Consider the following 9,045-nt stretch of genomic DNA (forward strand, 5'->3'; position numbering starts at 1 on the left):
GCGCGGCATGGCGGAGTTCGTTGCGCTCGGGCTGGCGCCGTGGCTGGCGGAGCAGGCCCGGCAGGTGGGGCTGCTCCGGCCCACGCCCGTGCAGGCCGCCTGCATCCCGGCCGTGCTGCAGGGTGAGCGCGCGGGAGTGCGGGCCGGGAACGGGAACGGCCCCGGGACGGCCATGGGCGGGCTCCGGTCCTTCCCGGGAACGCCGCTCCCGGTCCCCGTCCCACCCCCGGGACCGGCCCCTCAGGGTCCCCATCCCTCCTTCGGGCTCGGCCGTTCTCCCCCTGTGCTCCTTTCCTCGGTCCCGGTCCGGCCGTTCCCCTCCCAGTTCTCCGTCCCGTTCCCCGGTCCCGTTCCCGTTGCCCTTTCTCCCTCCCGTTGCCGGTTCCCGTTTCCCGTTCTCCGTTCCCGCTGACTGCCCGTTTCCCCGCAGGCCGGGACTGCCTGGGCTGTGCGCAGACGGGCAGCGGGAAGACGGCGGCGTTCGTGCTGCCGGTGCTGCACGTGCTGGCGCAGGACCCGTACGGCATCTTCTGCCTCGTGCTCACCCCCACCCGGTACCGGCACCGCGGGGGCACCGGGGGCAGCTCTGGAGGGAGTCCTGGGGGAACCGAGGAGAACTTGGGGGGTCCCGGGGAACTGGGGGGCAGCCAGAGAGAGCCCCGGGCCGGGACTGGGGAGGGTCCCGGGGAGTTCTGGGGAGTTCTGGGGACCCCCCGGTGCCGCTGACCCGTTCTCCCCTCTCCGTGCAGGGAGCTGGCGTGCCAGATCGCCGAGCAGTTCCGGGTGCTGGGCAAACCCCTGGGGCTCAAGGACTGCGTGGTGGTGGGGGGGCTCGGTGAGTCTGGGGGGTCTGAGGGGTCTGGGGGGCTCAGTGGGTCTGGGGGGCACTGGGGGGCTCGGGGGGTCTGGGGGTCTGGGGGGCACTGGGGGCTCGGTGAGTATGGGGGGCACTGGGGGGCTCAGTGGGTCTGGGGGGTCTGGGGGCTCGGGGGGTCTGGGGGCTCAGTGGGTCTGGGGGGTCTGGGGGGCACTGGGGGGCTCGGGGGGTCTGGGGGGCTCGGGGGGTCTGGGGGGTCCTGCTCCACTCCCAGTGCTCCCAGCCCATTCCCATCGTTCCCAGTGTTCTCAGCATTCCCTGCCCCATTCCCTGTCTGTCTGTCTGTCCGTCCCAGACATGGTGTCCCAGCCCCATTCCCATTCCCTGTCTGTCTGTCCGTCCCAGACATGGTGTCCCAGCCCCATTCCCATTGTCTGTCTGTCTGTCTGTCCGTCCCACACATGGTGCCCCAGCCCCATTCCCATTCCCTGTCTGTCTGTCTGTCCGTCCCACACATGGTGTCCCAGCCCCATTCCCATTCCCTGTCTGTCTGTCTGTCCGTCCCACACATGGTGCCCCAGCCCCATTCCCTGTCTGTCTGTCTGTCCGTCCCAGACATGGTGCCCCAGCCCCATTCCCATTCCCTGTCTGCCTGTCTGTCCGTCCCAGACATGGTGCCCCAGCCCCATTCCCATTGTCTGTCTGTCTGTCTGTCCGTCCCAGACATGGTGTCGCAGGCTCTGGCCCTGTCCCGCAGGCCCCACGTGGTCGTGGCCACCCCCGGGCGCCTGGCTGACCACCTGCGCAGCTCCAGCACCTTCAGCCTCAGCAAGCTGCGCTTCCTGGTGAGCCCCAAATCCACCTGGGGCTCCTGGGGGGTTCCTGGGAATCCTGAGGGGTTCCCTCCATCCTTGGGGGCGTTCCTGGGAATCCTGAGGGGTTCCCTCCATCCTTGGGGGCATTTCCGGGAATCCTGAGGGGTTCCCTGAGGGGTTCCCTCCATCCTTGGGGGCATTCCTGGGAATCCTGAGGGGTTTCCTGGGTGGGTTCCTGGGTATCCTGAGGGGTTCCCTTCATCCTTGGGGGCGTTCCTGGGAATCCTGAGGGGTTCCCTTCATCCTTGGGGGCGTTCCTGGGAATCCTGAGGGGTTCCCTTCATCCTTGGGGGCGTTCTCGGGAATCCTGAGGGGTTCCCTGGGTGGGTTCCTGGGTATCCTGAGGGGTCCCTCCATCCCTGGGCCCATTTCCTGGATTCCCTGGTGGCTCCCGGGGTTTCCCTGGTGGCTCCCTGGCGTTCCCACCCTCTGAGGGCGCCGTGCCCAGGTTCTGGACGAGGCTGACCGCCTGCTGGAGCAGGGCAGTGCCGATTTCAGCGCGGACCTGGAGCTGATCCTGGGCGCGGTGCCCGCGCGCCGCCAGACGCTGCTGTTCAGCGCCACCCTGACGGGCACCCTGTGCCAGCTGCGGGGCCTGGCTGCCAACAGCCCCTTCTTCTGGGAGGCCTCGGCCCCGTGAGTGCCCGGGGTCCCCCTGTTTGCCCGGGGTTCGGCTCCTTCTGCTGCCTTTTCCTGTGCTGGCCCTGCTGAGGCGCTGCCAGGGATTTGGGGGTGTTGGGAGAAGGGTGTGGAGGGGCTGGAGAGTTCCTGAGGTGAGGGGGCTGGGAAAGAGCTGAACAATCTCTGGGAACGGGCTGGAGAATTCTTGAGAGAGATGAGAAAGGCATTGGAGAGTTGGGAATTCCTGAAGGGGCTGGGAAAGGGCTGGAAATTTTCTGGGAAGGGGCTGGAGAATTCCTGAGGAGCTGGGAAGGGGCCCAGCCTGGAGCAGAGCAGGATCAGGTCAGGGGGACATTCCCGATGCCCACAGGTCCCCAGAAGGAGGGGACACCAGCAGGGTGCCAGGGACACCAGGACAGGAGGGAGCAGCCCCAGGTGGGACCTCAGCAGGAATTTCCTCATGGGAAGGGCAGTCCAGGGCAGGGCTGGGGGTGCTGTGGGTGATCCTGGGGGGCTTTTCCAGCCTCATTTCCCTGTCCCTGTCCCTGCAGGGTGAGGACAGTGGAGGGGCTGGAGCAGAGGTACCTGCTGGTGCCCGAGGCGCTCAAGGACGCCTACCTGGTGCACCTGGTGCAGAGCTTCCAGGACCAGCACGAGGACTGGGCCATCATCATCTTCACCAAGACCTGCAAGTGAGAGCCTGCTCCTTTTCCTGTTCCCTTTTCCTGCTCCTCTTCTTGCTCCTTTTCCTCCCCGTTTTCCTGCTCCCTTTTCCGTTTTCTGTTCCTTTTCCTGCTCTTTTCCTCCCCCTTTTCCTGCTCCCTTTTCCCTTTCCTGTTCCTTTTCCTGCTCCTTTCCTTCCTCCTTTTCCTTCCTCCTTTACCTGCTCCCTTTCCCTGCTCCTTTCCTTCCTCCTTTTCCTTCTTCCTTCCTCCTCATTTCCTCCTCCCTTTGCCTCCTCGTTTTCTCCTCCCTGTCCCAGTTTTCCCACCCCTGGAATTGTCCCAGGCTATACTGGAGCACCCCAGGGTTGTTGGAGATATCATAAAAGAGGGGAAAAAATGAGGATTTTGGGAATTGCACATGGAAACGTGAAGTTTCTGTCCCATTTTCCCACCCCAGGAGTGTCCCAGGCCCTGCCTGTCCCAGCCCTGTCCTGCTCCATGCCCTGGTGCCTCCTGAGCATTCTCCTGACGTTCCCTCCCCTGCAGGGACTGCCAGGTGCTGAACATGATGCTGAGGAAGTTCAGCTTCCCCTCCGTGGCCCTGCACTCCATGATGAAGCAGGTGAGGGCAGCAGGGCCCTGCCAGGGACTGCTCCCACCCGGGATCTCCTCCCAGCCCTCACCTGGAATGTTCCCCTCACAGAAACAGAGATTTGCAGCTCTGGCCAAGTTCAAGTCCAGCATCTTCAAGATCCTCATTGCCACAGACGTGGCTGCCAGGTAAAGCCAGAGCTCTCCCCGCCCTGGGTTTGTTCACTCAGGCTGGGTTTAGCAGGATCAGAGCCTGGAATGCCCCGGATTTTGTGGGAGAGACTCTCCCACCTGGGTTTGTCCACCAGAACCAGTCTGGGCTGAGTTTAGCCAGAGCAGACCCTCAAATACCCCAGATTTGTGTGGGACAGGCTCTTCCCAGCCTGTCTGGGCTGAGCTTTGGGGCCTGGGGGGCCTGAGGCTCTGCCCAGGGAGGGTTGGGGGGTCCTGAGGGGCTCCTGGGGCTGCCAGGGAGCAGCTCCAAGGGAAGAGGGAATTGCTGAGCTCTGAGAGAAGAATTAGGGGATTGTTGAACCCTGAAGAAGGAATTAGGGAATTGTTATGAGGAAGGAATTTCTCCTCCAACCAGCCAACAAAGGCTTTATCCACGGGATTCTGGGGCTTTTGGAGAAGGCAGGAATTGAGCAGATCCCTGCCGCAGTGGCAGTGTCCCTGCCCAAGGCAAGGCAAGCACTAAATGTGTGTTAACGTCCCTCCCACCCCAAACACTGTGCCGTTTGACAGTCCTGTGCTATTTAAGCTGTTTTCCTCACCTGGCTGCGTTTTCCCCCCTGGATTGCAGAGGTTTGGACATCCCAGCAGTGCAGGTTGTCATCAACCACAACACCCCAGGGCTGCCCAAGATCTACATCCACCGCGTGGGACGCACGGCGCGGGCAGGTCGGGGGCTCACCTTGGGGGGACAGACCCCAGGGAGGGGGCACGGGGGCACCCCCACGGCGCCCTCAGCACCGTGTGCATTCCTGGAGGGGAGGGGAAGCATCGGGAGAATGCTCAGGACGCGCCAAGGAATGGAGCAGGGCAGGGCTGGGACAGGCAGGCGCTGCCCAGGGTGCTCCAGCACGGCCTGGGACAGTTGCAGGGACACCTCCCATTTCTGCTTTTAATTCCCAAAATCCTCATTTTCCCCTCCTTTAAGACACCTCCCACTATCCCAGAGGGCTCCGGAGTAACCTGGGACAATTCCTGGGGTGGGAAAAGTGGCACAACTCCAGGGACACCTCTCATTTCTGTCTTTAATTCCCAAAATCCTCATTTCCCCTTCGTTTATGACACCTCCAACAATCCTGAGGTGCTCCAGCATGGCCTGGGACAATTCCAGGGATGGGACAGGCAGGGACACCTTCCATTTTTGCGTGTAATTCCCAAAATCCTCGTTTTCCCCCTCCTTTAAGACACCACCGGGTCCTGCCCTGGGTGTGTGAGGGTGGATCACAGCTCCCTGCTGGTTCTGACGGGATCATTAATGGGATTTTCAGGGCCAGCAGAGCTCTCCCATTGTGGCTCCTGGGCATGGAGGGGTTGGGAGTGCCCTGGGTCCATTCCCCTGTGCCTGCCAGGATTGTCCCATCCCTGTTTTTAACCCTTTCAGGGAGGAAGGGCATGGCCATCACCCTGGTGACACAGTACGACATCCACCTGGTGCACGCCATTGAGGAGGAGATCAGTGAGTGGGGCTGGGCCCTCCTTCCCCTTTCCCCTTCCCAGAACTGCTCCATCCCTGATTTGGGGTCCCTGGCTGGCTCAGGCAGGACCCTGCTCGTGTCCCTGCTGCTTTTGGTGGAGCAGAAATTGTGTGGAGCTGTTCTTGGTGAAAGCAGCTGCTTCCTCAAAAACAGGGTTCACATTCCCTGTGTTCCCATCTTCACATTCCCCATTCCACTCCTCAGGTTCACATTCCCTGCTCTGCTCTTAAGGATGTGGAGCCATTCCATTCCTAGTCCTTATTCCAATCTTCAGGTTCCCTATTCCAATCTTCAGGTTCACATTCCCTGTTCCATGTGTCAGGGTCCCCACTCCCCTCCTCAGCACCCCATTCCCTATATTTATATTTTTTTGGGGAAGCAGCTCCTGGAGCCCCAGTGCTGCAGGAGCTGCAGAGGGGAGCCCCGAGGGCAGCAATCCCACCTTGAACCACAGAAAACCCCACCTTGAACCACAGAAAACCCCACCGGTACCCCTGGGCTGTGCTGGGTGTCCCCTGACGGTTTGGGGTTTGTCACCCTCATGTCCCCAGAGCTGCAGCTGCCCGAGTTCTCTATGGGCTTTGTCCCTTTGGGCTTTGTCACCTGTGGGCTTTGTCCCTTTGGGGTTTGTCCCCTCATGTCCCCAGAGCTGCAGCTGCCCGAGTTCTCTATGGGCTTTGTCACCTGTGGGGTTTGTCCCCTGTGGGCTTTGTCCCTTTGGGCTTTGTCACCTGTGGGCTTTGTCCCCTCATGTCCCCAGAGCTGCAGCTGCCCGAGTTCTCGGTGGAGGAGCAGCTGGTGCTGGACATCCTGACCCAAGTGAACGTCACCAGGAGGGAGTGTGAGATCGTGAGTGGCCCTGGGGGAGCTGGATTTGGGTCTCTCCCCCTGTGGTTTTTGGGTTTTTCCAGGGGTTTTTGCTGCTCAGGGCTGAGGTTTGTGGCTCTGCTGCTCTTCCCTTTGCCAGGAGCTGGAGGGGATGGATTTTGATGAGAAGAAGGAAATCAATAAGAGGAAACAGATGATCCTGGAGGGGAAGGTGAGAGCTGCTGCTCGATGAGCTGGTGAAATGTGGGAAAGGGAAGGGGAAGGACAGTCCCTCCTCCTTTTCCCTTCCTTTTGCCTTCCCTTCCCTTCCGGGCCTGTCCCCATCCTGTCCCCAGTGTCCTGGCTGTGTCCCCAACATCTCTGGGCCTGTCATCATCCTGTCCCCAGTGTCCTGTCCCCAGTGTCCTGGGGCTGTCCTGGGTGTGTCCCCAATGTCCTGAGCCTGTCCCCAATGTCCCAATCGCCAGTGTCCCGGGTGTGTCCCCAATCCCGGTGTCCCCAGTGTCCCGGTGTCTGTCCCTCAGGACCCAGAGCCGGAGGCGCGGCGCAGGGCGGAGCTGTCCCCAGTGTTCCCTGTCCCCAATGTCCTCAATGTCCCTGGTGTCCCTGTTCCTCAGGACCCGGAGCAGGAGGCCCACAGGAAGGTGGAGCTGTCCCCAGTGTCCCCAATGGTGTCCCTGGTGTCCCCAATGTCCCCAGTGGTGTCCCCAATGTCCCCAGGACCCGGAGCAGGAGGCCCGCAGGAGGGCGGAGCAGGAGGTCCCCAATGTCCCCAATGTCCCCAGGACCCGGAGCAGGAGGCCCACAGGAAGGTGGAGCTGTCCCCGGTGTCCCCAATGTCCCCAATGTCCCCAGGACCCGGAGCAGGAGGCCCGCAGGAGGGCGGAGCAGGAGGTCCCCAATGTCCCCAATGGTGTCCCCAATATCCCCAGGACCCGGAGCAGGAGGCCCGCAGGAAGGCAGAGCTGTCACGGATCCGCAGCAGGAACAGGGAGTGCCGGCAGAAGCTGCAGCAGAGCCTGCACAGGAGGAGGCAGCTGCAGCTCCGCAGGAAACTGCACAAGAGCGCGGAGAGGAGGAGGAGGAAGATGGAGAAGGAGAAGGAAAAGGAGAAGGAGGAAAAGGAGGAGCAGTGACGCGGCTGGGCCCGGCCCAGAGTGCCCTGGAATTGCTGCAGCTTTGGGAAAATTGGGACTGAACTCTTGAATGTGGGAAAAAAACAATGCTGGGGAGGAGGGAAGAATCCCAGAACCATTGGGATTGGGATTGGGTTGGGAGGAGCTCAGGGCTCATCCAGTCCCAGCCTGGCCTTGGACATCCCAGGGATCCAGGGCAGCCTCAGCTCCTCTGGGAATTCCAGCCTAAATCCCACCCAGATTCCCATTTCCAGTTTAAATCCATTCCCTGTCCCTGGAATTCCCAAATCCCAGATCCATTCCCTGTGCCCTGGAATTCCATCTCAAATCCCAGATCCATTCCCTGGCTCCTGGAATTCCCAAATCCCAGATCCATTCCCTGTGCCCCTCATCCCAAACCCTCTCCAGCTCCTTTGGAGCCCCTTCCCCCTCTGGAAGCAGCTCCAAGTTTTCCTTGGATCCCCCCTCTGTGCTCAGGGGGAATCTCCAAGAGTTTTCCCCGCTCATCCCACTCTCCTGTGTGATTAATTCATCCCGTTATTAACGCTCTGGCTGCCTTGTGAATAATTAAAATGCTCATTTGTGAGGCCTCAGCCAGGAGGGCGCTGGGATGGAGCTGCTGCCAGACACGAAAATAATGCACAGAATTCTGCTGCCAGACACAAAATGCACAAAAATGCACCAAGTGCTGCTGCCAGACACAAAACTGCAGCTTTGTCACCTCTGCAGCACAAGATTTTCCACTTTAGCACAAAAAAAAGGAATTAATCAGGGCTGCAGAGGGAGGTGTTGGTGCCCCTGCTCTGAAACACAACCAAAAAATAAATAAAATCCCCTGGAAATGGCTGGAATCGGAACCAAAATCCTGTGGAATTGGGGCTCTGGAGCAGCCCAGGGAAGCTGAGGGAATTGCTGGTGATAAATGGGATTTTATCAGTGAGGAAGGAGAGAACCCAGAGCCATCCATCACAGCCTGGACAAAGCTTTTGTTATTCCCAATGCTGAGCACGGCCCTGAGCTGCTCCACAAGGATTTCCAGAAGGTTCTGGCAAGGATCAGAGTGGCTCCAGCCCAGCAAGGGACCCTGGGCTGGCACTGCCTCAGGGACAGCCCCAAACCTGCTGGGAAAATGGGGTTTTTTTGTGCATTTTTGTGTCGATTTTGTGCATTTTTTTGTGTCAGTTTTGTGTGGTTTTGTGTCAATTTGCAATGGAATCAGCAAATGCTGATTGGATCTGCTGTGTCCAAAACAGACACAAAGAAAGGTTTTGGAACTTTCTGACCAAAAAACCAAATATAAAGCATTGAAATGAAAGAAATAGAGTTGAGTAAAGAGATGAGGCAGCAAGAGGAATGATGCTTAAAATAAAATAGGGAAGTTGTGGTAAAGCAGAGCCAGGGCCTCCCTCAGGCCTTGCTCAGTTCCAGAGGCTGGGAAACATCTGGGGTAGTCCCAAATTTCTGAGATCAATCCCAAATTTCTGAGATCAATCCCAAATTTCTGGGACAACTCCCAAATTTCTGAGATCAATCCCAAATTTCTGGGACAACTCCCAAATTTCTGAGATCAATCCCAAATTTCTGGGACAACTCCCAAATTTCTGGGTAACTGCCAGGTTTCTGGGTTAACCCTGAAACTTCTCAGATTAATCCCAATTTTCTGGGTAACTCCCAAACTTCTGGGATTAATCCCAAATTTCTGTGACAACTCCCAATTTTCTGTAATAACTCCTGAGTTTCTGGGGTCCCCCAGCCCCTCAGGGCACCGTCCCCATCTCTGTCCTTGGCCCCAGCTGGGCCCTGTCC

At 59.4% G+C, this 9,045-nt stretch overlaps 1 protein-coding gene across 1 annotated transcript; it reads left to right on the forward strand.

Annotated features, from left to right (window-relative positions):
• The first annotated feature begins 7 nt into the window (after nt 1-7).
• Nucleotides 8-8,562, forward strand: DDX49 (DEAD-box helicase 49). Its single transcript, XM_058821011.1, has 13 exons — nt 8-176; nt 431-554; nt 750-835; nt 1,541-1,662; nt 2,141-2,328; nt 2,865-3,005; nt 3,525-3,600; nt 3,682-3,758; nt 4,372-4,469; nt 5,182-5,256; nt 6,036-6,124; nt 6,243-6,314; nt 7,036-8,562. The coding sequence occupies exons 1-13, from the start codon at nt 8-10 to the stop codon at nt 7,237-7,239; spliced, it is 1,521 nt and encodes a 506-aa protein (XP_058676994.1). The 3' UTR covers nt 7,240-8,562.
• The last annotated feature ends 483 nt before the right edge of the window (nt 8,563-9,045 follow it).

This window comes from Ammospiza caudacuta, chromosome 28, assembly GCF_027887145.1.
Source record: "Ammospiza caudacuta isolate bAmmCau1 chromosome 28, bAmmCau1.pri, whole genome shotgun sequence".
Classification (NCBI taxonomy): Eukaryota; Metazoa; Chordata; class Aves; order Passeriformes; family Passerellidae; genus Ammospiza; species Ammospiza caudacuta.